The 15,732-nt window shown below is 36.8% G+C and overlaps 1 protein-coding gene across 2 annotated transcripts; it reads left to right on the top strand.

The window, feature by feature from the left end:
- Positions 1 to 1,473: 1,473 nt before the first annotated feature.
- On the top strand, positions 1,474 to 14,122 carry LOC135730881 (phospholipid scramblase 2-like). Of its 2 annotated transcripts, none has more exons than XM_065248878.1 (9): positions 1,474 to 1,567; positions 2,250 to 2,313; positions 7,337 to 7,546; positions 8,793 to 8,869; positions 8,957 to 8,999; positions 9,146 to 9,366; positions 9,673 to 9,834; positions 13,281 to 13,442; positions 13,886 to 14,122. In XM_065248878.1, the coding sequence occupies exons 2-9, from the start codon at positions 2,301 to 2,303 to the stop codon at positions 13,943 to 13,945; spliced, it is 948 nt and encodes a 315-aa protein (XP_065104950.1). In that variant the 5' UTR covers positions 1,474 to 1,567; positions 2,250 to 2,300; the 3' UTR covers positions 13,946 to 14,122. The 2 variants fall into 2 exon arrangements, with proteins under 2 accessions (XP_065104950.1, XP_065104953.1); XM_065248881.1 differs by lacking the exon at positions 1,474 to 1,567 and adding an exon at positions 2,001 to 2,150.
- Positions 14,123 to 15,732: the final 1,610 nt, after the last annotated feature.

The following is a 15,732-nucleotide window of genomic DNA, read 5'->3' as shown; positions in this document are numbered from 1 at the left end:
ACCCATTACTATTACACGTGCTGTACACCTACAGGTCCATAGGGGAGGAGTTCCACTGATCCAATATCACCGTTTTTTTTTTTGTTTTTTTTTTTGCATTTATTTGAGTTTTAATGCACCATACATCATCTAATCATGACAATCATCATATCTATCAATTCATTATCCAAAGACGAAGAGAAAATGGGGTGGATTGTGTCTGTGGGATTGTGGGATGTAGTGTTCAGATTCTATGTAGATTTTAATTTTTCACAGCCGAATATCAAGCACAGCCACAAAAGAAGGTACAAAAAAATCACATATAGGGCAATAATTTGTGTGGGGAACATCAAAATTCCTTTACTAGACACCTTAAGGATTACAAAAAAATATAAAATATACCTTTTGGGTGCAGGTGACATCAGCCTTCCTAATAGACTAATTGTCTAGTGGTCAATGCTCTCAAATAGTTCAACAGCACAGGGACCTGCCTTGTGATGTTTTTGTTACTACTTTCCTGTATTCTTTATATACTTGCAGAACACTGATAAATGCCAAAATTACTGATAAATTACTGCAAAAGTAACATGAAATAATTACATTTTCTGTTCCTACAGAATGCAGACAACATAAAGACATTGAACAAGTGCTGCCTTCTAAATATAAAAAAATTGTAACTGGAAATTTAACAACTGGAGAAAGATACAAGTAGGCTACTGTAGATCTTTAAAATAACTTGCATTGACTGAAGGGACAACACTAAGATGCACCACAAGCATAAAAATAAAACAACTAAATAACTGTACTTGACTTTTTCAAGTTTGCTTAATGGAACCGAATCGACTGACAATAAGTCTGATTTAACTAAATAAGCCTGGCTTATTTCGTAATTTTGTTTTATGGAACAGTCCTCAGATATGAACCAGATATGAAGTCAGAGATTATAGCAAAAAATACATATAAAATAGGATATGCCCTGTTTATATGTGGGGTATAGATGAAAATAATTGTTCAGATTCCTGTTTTTTACAAAAAGTTTTGCAATGCAACATTTCCCTTTTTTTAACCCATTGTTGCTTAATAGGAGTCTTGTGGCTACAGTAAATGCGTCAGAAAGGGGAGGAGATTTTCAGTGGTTTTCAAACTGGGGGCCGGGGCCCCCAGGGGGGCCGCGAGATGGTGCCAGGGGGGCTCCAGTTTTATGATATTTTATAAAATACATTCATTTATCATGAATTCTGTGTAATTAAACCTAAAAAATAATAAGCCAACTAACCAACAGCACTACTAGGTATAATTTTATATGTTCTGTTTAATTAAAATATTACATTTTAAAACTCTTTTTGTCATAAATTTTCCTTCGGGGGGCCGCGAAAAAATGCACTGTACACAAGGGGGGCAGCACGCTGAAAAAGTTTGGGAACCACTAAACTAAACGATCGCTACAAACAGTTAACATTTATTTTACACTCGGAAGTGTAAAGCGAAAGTATAAAAGGTAGGTGGGCCAATCTAAAACAAGGAATTGCTTTCTTCCTTAAGGCTTGTTTGTGTTGCAGCTCGTCAAGCCTGAGGATCTGAGATAAATGTGAGTTTTCTTTATGTATTTGCGTTGCTTTTAGAAGTTACGGCTATGCAAAACAAATGGTTATTTGCAGCATTTAGTGTTATATCTGTAGGCAATAGATAATTTGTTACCGAACTGTATAGTGCCTGAGTCAAGAAAATATGCAATAATCCTTTATTAAGTCATGTTTGTCGATTACTTACCACCTTCCAGTAATAGCAGCCATCAAAATAGTATTATTTAGATGTATTTTGCATATCGCTAAATTTTAATATGTGTGTTTTTCTATTTAATAATTCTTTTGTGCACGCTTGTTGAAATTGCACGATGTTGAAAACTGTAAATTTCTCATTATCTTACTTCGTCTATTTATTCTCACATTTGCACGTTGTCGTGTGACATTGTCCTTGACTATCGTATGAAACACTAAAACCCATAGCCGTCGCCACACCCACACTTGTGTGACGTCACGCCTTCATCGTTTCATGTTTTCATACTAAACAAGTTACGGTGGCTTGGCACGCACATTGTTCACCGATTTCAGTATTGAGATCTGTTTTAAACCGTTTTCCAGTTGGTTTCGCGTGTTCGTTCGCGTTTTAATGTAAACTGATTTTTATTTGAAACTGGACTTTATCACTTTCGGCCCTGTTTAACCTGTTTCCACTTACAAAATCTCTTTACATTTTCTTCGCCCACATAGTGACTCGCTCCGGACTGAGAGGAGGCCATAAAAACACATTCTTGCTTCAACATGTCTGGACCAGGTAACGCTATTCTTTACATTTCCTTGAACAAAAAACATCGGATGTTTGTGTATTTTGTGTTTTAGATGTGGTGCAACAGATATATACAAAGATGTACGATTCACACAAATTGCATGCTCTAGATTTCCAGCAGTAATAGTCTATTAATGTAAGAATTAGATGTAATTGACAGTTTGATATATTGTATGTTTTAATGGCCAATGGTTTTTAATGGTGTGTCTTTTGGTGAAATATAAACTTTCCCTAGAGTTCAACAAGAAATAAAGACATAGCGGTAGTGTTTCACTTTCACTGATTTCCACTGGATGTGCAATTATAGCATCTTGTGGTTCATTATGCCAATGTTTTACTACAAATCTGTTCTGTCATCTTGTCTTTACTTAAAATGTTTTCTTTACCACCCAAAACTATGAATACAGCTGACCATTATGCACCTCACATTTAATGATCATAGATAAAGAACTATTACAACAATGGGAGGGGATGTATTAGGAATCAGATGACATTTAACTTTAAAATACTCCCATACTGACTGAACTGTCAGCTATTTCATAAGAAAGGGAGTGAGTGAGTGAAACACACTAACTTCTGATTTATGTTCACGTGTAAGTCATTTTTCTAAAGCATGACTCTGTGACGGCTGGTGCTAAAAAATTGGGGGGGGGGGGGCAAACAAACAAACAAACTTAAAATCAAACATTTACTGTGGTAATGCAGGACTGTAAATAGCCATTTATCAGGTGATGAATATCATAATGCTTAGCTTAAATGCCGAAAATGTTACAGTTAAAGTCAACTATTAAAGCATGAAATAAAAGTACTATGAATCTGTAAATTTGAGTATAATGTGGGTGTATTGCTAACTACTACAGATAGCTCAGTGTGCACTTTACTGTACATATACTGTAAACAAGTCCAGACATACACTGTTTAAATTTGCAACTCATCCGTTTAATATAGTATTGTCATGTATTGGGAGAAAACACTGTCCCTGAATCAATATGTGACACATCTTGTCACGTATTTTGTGCATTAAATTGTTGGTATAAAAGTGTTTTCATCCTCATCAACGGTAGCCTGCATAATCCAGGGCTCCAGACTGCCACCAAATGGGGGCATTTTGACACCAAAATTTGAGAGTGTGCCACTGAATTTTACATCCAGTTGCACATGTGCGACCAGTAAATTTGACCTTTTTTTTGTGATGTGACACTGAATTTGAAAACAGCACATTGTAATTTCTGCATCTATCATTAAAGTATTTATTAGTAATACAGTGGAAATTAGTAGAAATGTGAATATTTGGATAGCATGTTGATTTACAGTGAAAAAAGTTAGTCTGGAGCCCTGTAATCATGACATGATGCACATCGCGTCTTGTTGACAGAGCTTAGGCACTTCATACTTCCAAATGCAGCCTACGTCAGACAGCGAGTCTGACGTAGCCAATCATAAAGTGACGTAGATTAAAGAGACAGGACTCGAGAAAGGCAAAGCCAATCCTTTTAGCGACTTGAGATACGGAGGCAGGACTTGTTGCAGAGAACAAGATTAATTAAACGTTTGTGTACCACCTGTAGCGCTATTTTTACTGAATGCAGTTGTAAAAGATTTTAATCTCATTTAAATGATTCATGGGTAAATAAATGTTAAATAAATACACAGTAAAAAAGTAAAAAACACAAGTCGCAGACGGACATTAGTGGTTATATGTAGGGGAGAGTGGGGCACAACCTACCTTTTTGGTTTTGGCTCAATCATTCAAAAAATATTTGAGTTTGATAAGTTATAATTTCAAACAAGCAACACACACATCTCTGCTCCAAATGAACATTTGAAGTTTGTTTCTAGTACTTAGCATTCTTGGACAATTACACCAAACGTGACAGAAGTACAAACGTTACAACTTACCCCATAGGTGGGGTCAATTGTAACAGGCAGGGAGTTAGTTGTAACACTTGCTAAAAATTAAGTTTGCAGGCAAATATTTCAATACTATTTTAACTATATACTTGAAGTGGATATTGTTTATACATCTGTCTATAATAGACAGGTATCCACACTGTATTCATTCATCCAGCCCTTTTCTAACAATAGTTCAATTATAAATGGGTACAAATGTCTAAATATGTAAGAAAAAGCAGCACAGTTATGACAATTTTTTTATATGTGACCCAGGCTGTAATAACCATACTACAGTTTCAAAATCAAATTTGAAACATGTTTTTTTGAAACATGTTTTTCATTTCAAGTTTTAATGATAATAATTGTTTCATGTTTAACATCACATGAAGCAGGATGAATGATCTCGCAGTGACAGGCAGCTGAGGCGATAAAACATGCTAACCTTGTGGTGAACAGGCAAATATGATCAAATCACAAAATACGATTACGGTTAAAATAGCAACAAACATATAAAAATATGAATTTAATTTAAACTACTGTCTTGTATTTAGCAAGATACTACTCTTTATTATACTACTCTATATTATAGATTACCTCGGATAGACGTCTTGTTACAGTTTTTGTTCTGGCGATTGATCTTGCGCTCTTCCATTACACTTTGTTTAACCCGATCTGACGCGCGCACACATGGTAAAATTGCCTAATCACAGACCAGTACTTTGCAACAAAGTTGACCAAGCCACGGAAAATACCGGATTATCTGAGCATCATGGCAAGCACCCAGTGAATGAAAGGACAGAAGATGATGGATGTTGAAAAGTGCTTTTCCCTTTCTTCAAACATTGCATACATGCATCATTCATTAGTAAGCTTTACAACTTCAGCAGGAAGGTATCATGAATAAAGCACATAAAATTAGGGAAAATAATCCTACATGCACTGTAGGTCAAGTGTCTCTTGAATAACTCCTCTGTGTTGATGCTCGGGAATTCTAGGATTATGATCAATAAATGAACGTATATACTTGGTTCTTTGATTGATCAAATTCATGCTTAACAGGGACATTTTTTTGTGATTTTGTTTTATTTTTCACATAAGCTGATAGATAGATTTACCTTGCACTGGGACTCTCTCCCCATAACAGAATATCCACAAATCTGTTGTAAAGACCTTTGTGCTGATAAACAGGAATGTCTTCAGCCTGCTCCCAAAGAAAAGGACTATTCTCTTTGCCTAATGCTATGAGTACTGAATAGACCGTGTCTCCCTTGTGTCCGGTTGTCTCGTCTTGAAAATATAATTATGGCTGAATGTGCCAGTATGGTTAAGGATATACTGTCCATTTCTGTGTTCATTATTATTTGGGTGGGGCTAAAACAGTGGCTCGATGATGCACTGGAGCCACAGAGCATGGCCCCGCCCCTAACACAATCGCAAGCATCCGTTCAGGTTGTAGAATTATTTATTTAAAAGTTGAGCAAGACTGCAGCTTTCCTGCGAGGAGGCATGTTTTTAGGGCTGACAGCGTAGATGTCCCCAGCATTTGAGAGCAAAGAATCCTGCTTATTTTTTCAAGATTTTAATCAGTTTTTTATTTACTTGGCGTTTTTTTGTCATTCAAATTAGAGTTGGTGGTTAATATAAAACATTTTTCTGTTGTGTGACCGGATGTGGCTCACACATCCTGAAAATTGAAGCTGCTGCTGGCTCTTTGTTCCCCCTTGTTGCTGAATGCGTTACAATTCATAAACCCATAACTCCCCATAACTCCATGCAAACGAACAGGACTCGGGTCAGAATAGAAGATAAATTACACTTCAATAAAATTTCCGAAAGATAGTTTTGGTCCTTTAAGGTATCTTGCAGCTTCGAGGAAGGATTGAAGATAACTAACTATTAATATTCGATTTCTCTGTTATTTCACACCAACCAAATGAGTTGTATTTAACTTACCTTGTTTTAGCAAGGCAGTCAACTGAGATTGAATTGGGGACGCAGGCGTTTGGGCGGAAGTTTGATCATTGGGCCTATCGACATACATTTTATTTCACGTTCAGTTCATTACAATGAAGGGAGATGGCGTTGTGTCGTCCATCTTTTTTTACAATCTATGAGTGTAAACAAACTGAGAATACATATAATATTGGACTTTAAAGGTGCACTGGTCAAATCTTTACAACAAGGAAATAGAATCTGAATTCATTCATAGACTGTGTCTGAAAGCTGAAAAATGCAGTCTTGATGCTAAGATAAAAATGCTTCAAGGCATGTCCGACATCACTTCCTGTCTCCTGAGATACCCTCCTATGATATATATATATATTTTTAAAGCAGCATAAATGCATCATTCACTGTCTTTGATATCCCACAGTGCTGGTGTGGGTGTGTCTATGGAAAATGTGATTGGTCAAGCAGGGTCACGCACTCTCTTCAAAAGAGTTTTAGTTTTAAGACTCCATGATTTTCCATAGAGATAACTACTGTTAACACTAACAGTAATGGATATAATAAGCTTTTGTAATACAAAATTATGTTTGGGTTACAATTAGTTCACAATACACTGCACGCAATCCCCCTGATGAGGTATGGTGGAGGAATTTTAATGGCGTGGACTAGTTTGCGGAAAAGTTTGATGCATTTGATTAACAAATTTCATCAGACGACTCTGATTTAAAGTTCAAAATTCTGACTCATAATAAATAGACAAATAACCATGAAAATAAACCACAGAGTGTCTAATGTTCTGACTTAAAGCCATGATCTAAAGTTACTGTATTATGATGTATGCAAAATCAGTGACACTCTTAGAACAGATGTGTTGAAAACAACACATCAGTGTTAGTTTAGGGACAACACACCAAATGCATTGTCCCAGAATTCACACATATGTGTTATTATTAAAACAACACTTTTTGTGTTACTTTTAACACAGCTTGTGATTTATTTTAACACAAAATCAACACAAAATGACACACAATGTGTTAAAATTACACAAACATAACACAAAAAGTGTCAGAAATTAACACATCCTTTCTTAAGAGCGTAGTATATTATGGTTTATACTTCTTTATTATTTGATTATAGAAAGATTGCTCACTTTTTGTATTTTATTTATCAGGCTATCCATCGCCAAACCAACCTCCATATCCCATGCCCCAGCAAGGAGGACAGTACATGCCCCCTTATCCCATGGGAGGCTATGGAGATCCTGGGCAGGCTGCCCCACCACCTGGATTTCAAGTAGGGTATCATTCAGTTCCAGATCAGCCGGTCATGTATCAGCCTGGTCCAGCTAGTTCACCATTGCCTCATGGACAACCATATGGAGGTAAACATATAGAGAAATATAAATAAATATTTTAGTGTGCGTCTAGATCCTGTGTTGGGTCTAATACTAAAATCAAGGGTCTTTTAAAAAAGATTACTTATGCATTATAACATCAAAGGTGGACTACTGTTATTCCCTCTGTCTGGTATTGCATTGAACTGCTCCAGATTATTTGTAAATGATATAAAATGTGTCAGCCAGACTATGAATGGTATCAGTAAACGTGAGCACATTCCTCCATTGGTTGTCTCTTCTCTGGCTGCCCATTCATTTCCAGATTGATTTAAACATTTTCCTATTAGTTTTAAAAGCTTTTTGTCCACTTGGCCTAAGTGCTGCATTAAGATCTCTTCGATCTTCTAGTCAATTACTGCTTTTAGTCTCTCGTTCATGTTTTAAAGTCAAAGGTGATCAGGCTTTCTCAATATCTGCTCCTAGGCTCCCTTTTCCTGAATTTTCTTCTTCCCCCTAAATCACTATGTTTAAATCCTCTATGAAGAAGTATTTTATTTAATGGTTTGTTTTATATAATTTGAACAGCTCTTTAGTTTTAAGCGCTGTTTTAAAATGTGCTTAATAAATAAATAAATAAACTAAACTAAACTTTAGTAAAAAATATTTATCTAAAGGGATAGTGTTCTTAAAATATATGTCTATATTTTTATCTGCCGGGATTTATTTAAGGAATAATTAACGATGGGCTGTTGAATTATTTGAAAATAATGCACAACCAAGGTGGTAATGTGGCACGACGCAAAGCAGAGCATTATTTTCAAATAATTCAAAGGATCGGAGTCAGTTATTTTGCTTATACCACGGTTACCACAGACATTGCTCTGGTGGTTATTTTATTATTTTTTCAGGTGTGGGGTTATTGAAAAATAATCCATATTCGTGGAACATTTATCAACCAATCAGAATAATCCATTCAACTGCCCCTTGGTATCATTTGTGATCTCACTAGCCCACATATTACACAACTACTTGCCACACGTAAATATATGAAACCAAAATATTGACTTGAAATGGCAACCAATTAGAAACGAGTATTCCAGATAGCACTGTAATAATTAGTTTTAATTTTAGCTCATGTGTGCCGCTTAAATTAAATTGCCAGATAGTCATTTAAAATATTAAACTAATATGCTAATTTGTGGATTTCATAGGACTTTAAAAAGTTTTGTACTGTAAACGCAATGCAATATGTTTATTGCTGACTGATGATTTTTCTCACGACTTTCTCCAGCTCCTGCCCCTGCACCTGCACCTGCACCTGTGTCAGTGCCCACTGGAGTGCCACCTGGTCTGGAGTACCTCACTCAGGTGCGCTTAGCTCACCCTCGCTTGTATTGTGATGGCCAACTTGTATATATGGTTTTTTATTTTATTTATATAATCTGTGTGTTTCAGATTGATCAGATCCTTATTCACCAGAAAGTGGAGTTATTAGAAGGTGAGACTTTATTAGTTTTTAGGTTTAAGTTCAACACAAAGAGAAAATATTTACTTTTACATTGTTTATTAAAGCTCTGAATGAAACATGACAGAAAATTAGAAAATGTGATCAAACTTTTCTGCATATTTCTCTGTCCTCGACAGCATTCATTGGCTTTGAAACCAATAACCAGTATGAGATCAAGAACAGCCTGGGCCAGAAGATCTACTCTGCCAAAGAGAAAAATGACTGCTGCACGCGTAACTGCTGTGGTGCACTGCGCAGCTTTGACATGAAGATCAAAGATAATAGTGACCGAGAGGTCATACGGCTCATCCGACCTTTCCGCTGTGCCACCTGTTGGTGCCCCTGCTGCCTGCAAGAGGTATAACTACATGTCGTATCAATTATCAATGCTAATGTAAAGATAAAAGAAGAAAATAATCTGAGTTATAAATAGTATAAGGAGGTAATGGAGTCTTGTATTCTTTACTTACCAGCTTTAATTATGCTGTTTATGTACACACATCAGTTGGCTCAGAAGGCAATGTGTGCATCACTAGACATTATACTATAGATTTTTTATGCATATAAACAGAAAAGAGCTAATTCCCACAACAACAAAAAAATACCTCTGTCTATTCTTCTGAACCATCTGTCACTAAGACTTATTTAAACATTTCACCTTCAGCTCGAGGTGCAGGCGCCCCCAGGAACGACCATAGGATATGTAAAACAGGACTGGCACCCGTGCTACCCAAAATTCTCAATTCAGGGAGCAAACAAGGAGACATTGATGAAGCTCGAGGGGCCCTGCTTGGCCTGTAACTGCTGTGGTGACGTGAACTTTGAGGTAACTTTTTTTTAAACTGAGAGCACAGGTTTCAGGACTTTCAGATGTGTCATACAGAAAAATATTCTAAATATCTATACATTACATTATAGGGGTGAAACGGTACGTGTATTCGTACTGGACCGTTTCGGTACAGGGCTTTCGGCACAGTGCACATGTGCACCGAATGCAATCTTTTGTGTGCGAAACAGGTCAATTTTCGTGTTTCCACAAAAACATATTAAGTGGCAGAAGTCTCCGCGTTCAGCGCAAATCCCGCCCTGCAGCTGATTCTAAAGTTTTCATTGGTCATGTCAATATGTCAATCCCTTTACAGATGATCACTGTTACCTAAATCAAAGAAATCGACTGCAGGGCGGGATTTCCACTGAAGTGGTTTGGGGGAAAAATAATCACACAACATAGACTGCACGCTTGCTGTTTAGCGTCATGGCCAATCCAGACAAGCCCATAGACAGTATGGACGGAGCTTGAAGAGTCACCCATATCATTAAGGTCTCCTGTTTGGGAACACTTTGGTTTCCCGGTGAAATACGTCAGAAAAGACTTCTTAAAAATCTGAGCAGGTCTAAAAATTTAAACTGTTCATTCTGTACTTTACACTTTCAAAAAGTATATATATTTTTTAATATGAGCAGGCCTACAAGCTGGGATTGGTAATGCTGCACTGTAATCCATAGTTATTTATTAATATTTGTCATTACATTTTATTATGTGATATTGGTTTGAGACTGAGAGTATTTTATTTAGTGGAGAACTTTGCAGCAGTATTTTATTTCTTATTCTTTTTTATTTTATATATACAGTGAGGAAAATAAGTATTTGAACACCCTGCTGTTTTGCAAGTTCTCCCAATTAGAAATCATGGAGGGGTCTGAAATTGTCATCGTAGGTGCATGTCCACTGTGAGAGACATAATCTAAAAAAAAATCCAGAAAAACACAATGTATGATTTTTTAACTATTTATTTATATGATACAGCTGCAAATAAGTATTTGAAAGCCTGAGAAAATCAATGTTAATATGTGGTACAGTAGCCTTTACAGAGGTCAAACGTACTTCTTGTAGTTTTTCACCAGGTTTGCACACACTGCAGGAGGGATTTTGGCCAACTCCTCCACACAGATCTTCTCTGAGAAACACAGACTTTGAACTCCCTCCAAAGATTCTCTATTGGGTTTAGGTCTGGAGACTGGCTAGGCCACGCCAGAACCTTGATATGCTTCTCACAGACCCACTCCTTGGTTATCCTAGCTGTGTGCTTTGGGTCATTGTCATGTTGGAAGACCCAGCCTCAATCCATCTTCAATGCTCTAACTGAGGGAAGGAGGTTGTTCCCCAAAATCTCGCAATACATGGCCCCGGTCATCCTCTCCTTAATACAGTGCAGTCGCCCTGTCCCATGTGCAGAAAAACACCCCCAAGGCATGATGCTACCACCCTCATGCTTCACAGTAGGGATGTTGTTCTTGGGATGGTACTCATCATTCTTCTTCCTCCAAATGGAGGAATAGTGAAATTATGACCAAAAAGTTCTATTTTGGTCTCATCTGACCACATGACTTTCTCCCATGACTCCCCTGGATCATCCAAATGGTCATTGGCAAACTTAAAGGTAGGGTAACACATTTTGAAAAATGCTAACGGTAGCCGCCTAGCAATGAAATTGCGATCCCACCCTCAAGTCAAATCGCTCTCCAAAGTCACGCCTCTTTCCAAACACATGAACACGCACAGATCAGACGGTCACGTCTCATGTCTCATTCACCAGTGAGAAAACTTTGCAGTACAAAGTGAATAACACTTCCAAAATAACCAACATAAACAACTGGTTTACATCAGAATTAGTTTAAGCACACGTTCGGTTGTGTAGACGTAGTAACTATATCGTTATGCTAATCTGTAAACGAACACAAATTTCATAAGCAACACAAAGTTTCATCAAAGTATAATATCTGAATCCATCTCAATACAAACATATCGCGTACCTACCTTACCAAAATAAACAGTGCAACGACCCTTTCAGACCCTTTGCCTCCTGCAGCTGTTTTCATCTCGTGGTAAAGCACTAAAGTTACTGATGTTAATTTGGATTTTTGCTCTTGCTGATCCAGGAAGTTTTTGCTGTTGTTGTTATAAAAGATGCATTTAGTTTTGTTGCTCCTGTGTAGGTTGTCAATTCAGCAGAAAAGTTTGGTGTTCTCGCTGTTTACAGACAGAGCGCACGTGAACGCGCCGATGACGTATGGTATCTGCGTGGACTCGCTGCGCGGTGGGAATTCAAATTACGCTTACGTATGAGGGACATAAAAGGAAACGTCCGTTCGGACCGAAATCTATGATTTGTTGAACATTTTTTGGTCCTACGCCTTTCACAGATGACATAAATTTTTACAAATACATTTAAACAACTTAACACAGTGATTTCTATCAGGATGCGAGGAGACTTTTAACCAGCATAACTAAAAATGTTTCAGGATCAAATCTGTTACCCTACCTTTAAGACGGGCCTGGACATGTGCTGGTTTAAGAAGGGGAACCTGCTTATGCATGATTTCAAACCATGATGTCTTAGTGTATTACCAATAGTAACCTTGAAAAAGGTGGTCTCAGCTCTTTTCAGGTCATAGACCAGCTCCTCCTGTGTAGTTCTGGGCTGATTTTCACCTTTTTAGGATCATTGAGAGCCCACTAGGTGAGATCTTGCATGGAGCCCAGTCCGATGGAGATTGACAGTCATGTTTCCATTTTCTAATGATTGCTTCAACAGTGGACCTTTTTTCACCAAGATGCTTTGCAATTGTCTCGTAGCCTTTCCAGCCTTGGGGAGGTGTACAATTTTGTCTCTAGTTTCTTTGAACAGCTCTTTGGTAATAGTTGGACTCTTACTGATTGTATGGGGTGGACAGGTGTCTTTATGCAGCTAACAACCTCAAACAGGGGCATCTAATTTAGGACAATTAATGGAGTGGAAGTGGACATTTTAAAGGCAGTCTAACAGGTTTTTGAGTGTCAGATTTCTAGCTGATAGACCAGTGTTCAAATACTTATTTTCCTCACTGTACATCTGGAATGGCACTTTATGTTTGGGCAAATTTTTCTTTTAAATACCCTCACTGGCTTACTGTGTGACAATGCTTTCAATGTGGATAGCCGGCACTGGTACATCTTGGGCTGTCAACCTGATTGTTTTGTGTTAAATGGATCACATGACTGTATCACGACTATACAAATGCACATTGTTTTCCAATATCTCCATGAAAACTGCATTGTTACATCTGTCTGCTTGGGAGAGTTGGTGTGGATGAAAGGCTAAATAAATGGAGACAGAGATGCAACACTAAAGGATGGCAACCCCCAGAATCAGGACTCAACACCTTTTATGCAGTACGTGCAAACATGACATTGTCCTAGTTTTTCACTATAGGCTTTATTGCTTTATTTAGCTAAAAGGCAAGGATGGTGGGAAGTCTATTGGCCGAATCAGTAAGCAGTGGAGCGGACTGTTAAAGGAGGTCTTCACTGACACTGACAACTTTGGCATCAAGTTTCCTTTAGACATGGATGTGAAGATGAAGGCTGTACTTATGGGTGCCTGTTTCCTTATTGTAAGTATTCAGTTAATAGCACACTTCAACTCTTTTTACCATGTTTTTAAACTATTATGTGTAATTTCAACTGTGTAACAATACTTTACTTGTAAAGTAGTTTAGATAACTCGAGGAACTGCACTCAGAGCTGTTTAAATGGATGAAAATGCTTGCCGTTTTGATTCCCTTGTTAATGTGACATTACACTGATAAAGCCCCGCCCATGGACACTCACTGACTGGTTAATTTTACCAATAAGCATTTTGGACATGCTAAAACAAATTATATGTGGGGTATTTTTTAGCTGAAACTTCACAGACACATTCCATGCCCTTTAAACGTTTTCTTTAAAAAGTAAAGTGTATTTTGTTGATATATTATGTCCCACAAATCAGATACACTAAAACAGTCTTTTCTACTATATATCTCCACTGACTCAGTCTTTGTTTTTTCTCTCATAGGATTTCATGTTCTTTGAAAAAGTTGGAGACTCTAACCAGCGCAATACTGTGTTTTCTTAAGCATGTTTCCAATTAGTAACTTAGGGAGGAACTTAAAGTTTAAGTAACCAAAAACTACATACAGCTGCCGCTCCAGTCAAAGGAATGTTCATGGTCATTTTGTATTGCAAAATTTACAATGACAGGCATCGTACCATAAGTGCCTGTTGACTGGGTGCCTTTTAAAAGATCATGGCATAGAAAAATACAAATCACTGACACAGAAGCAGCTGACATTTGTTTGTCAAGTGTTTTTGTTCTTTATTTTTTTTTGCTATATAATAGTCACATACAACCTTATACACATGTCTATGTATTTTAGAATTATGTTATATAGTAATCATGTTTACCTGAAAAGTAATGTGTATGTTTTGGTTGGATAAGGCAAAGAAATCACTTACAGGCTGAAAGTATTTAGAGTACCCATTCAGAAGATAAAGTTAGAACGTTAAAGTCGGTTAACATGTATTGGAATCAATTCTGTAATTTTCTTCATAGGCTTGAACAAATAAAACTGCAGTTATTTAGATTCAGGGTTTTACAGTACACACACTGCAAAAACAAAGATGCCAAAATTGGGTTTTGCAGAGATGCCATAGAATGAACATTTTTCTTATCTTGTTAAGTTATGAAGCAATATGACAAGCTAGTCATAGACTCTATATCAGCATATTTGTAATTCGGCCCAAGGCTGCAGGCCATTGAAGTCATACTGATATAGTGAATAACAGCGTGACTGTGATTGTGATATTACTGTTCTGCCAATTTCTACCAAGATTAAATCGATATCGGGTATTTTTTAGACAGTATTTAGTGTATCACCAAACCAGTTTCTACCTAACTACCCTAGAGCCTTTTTTCACTATGAAGAACCTTTCTGATGTTTCATGGATGTTATAGGATCTTGCACACTGACAAACAGCCATTTAAGAACTTTTATCTTTAGGAGGGAGAAGTCAGGCATATTATAAATGATCTGTTGCAGTACTGCAGTTTTTTAACTCTTTCGACTGGTGATTTTACACATAATAAGTCAATTGAAGAATGGATGACAACTCTCCATCAGCATATAAAGTTTATATCTTACTGGTGCAGGTGTGCATTGCAAATAATACACAGATAATCCAACTGCTTCAATATCTTGATTTGTAGTGGTTATAATACGTCCTTATCTACACACATAAGCCATTTTTATACATGTCATGTATGTGTGTTTTTGTGTTTTGTAGTTTCAGTGTAACTTTATAATTATACAGACATTGTATTGTTATATTGATCTGTCGATGTATTACAACTGTGTCTAGAATAAAGTCAGTGGCATGCATGTGTAGAGCCTATACTACTTTATATTGTATAAATCAGTAATAGATACAAATATGTACACTGTTCAGAAAGGAAGAGAAAAAAACCTGAAAAATAAAATTAATGATTAAACAATAATCTGTATTTTTTTTTTAAACAAAATCAGGTAAAGCATTTTCCATTAAATCTGCATAAGAGGTCATCTATTGGTTTGAGACTACAACTTGCACACATTTTCCACAAAATGTACATTACACACTAAAAAAAATGCATCATGAGGTTAAAACAACTTGGTCTAGCAGTGAATTTAACCTATTTAAGTTTTGACTTGTGATAAGTTGACAGAACTTATAAAAACAAGTTTAAATTGTTTATTAAAGTAACATAAAAATATATGTTGATTTGACATCGTTTATATGGGTTTAAGATACCCAAGAAATGCTGAGGCAGTCATCTAGATGCACTTGTCCAACCTGTTTACCTACTGTACTTAATATTTCACTAAT

Source organism: Paramisgurnus dabryanus, chromosome 2, assembly GCF_030506205.2.
Source record: "Paramisgurnus dabryanus chromosome 2, PD_genome_1.1, whole genome shotgun sequence".
In the NCBI taxonomy this organism is placed as follows: domain Eukaryota; kingdom Metazoa; phylum Chordata; class Actinopteri; order Cypriniformes; family Cobitidae; genus Paramisgurnus; species Paramisgurnus dabryanus.
Note: the sequence above shows the minus strand (reverse complement) of the source record. Positions and strands in the feature narration are given on the sequence as shown.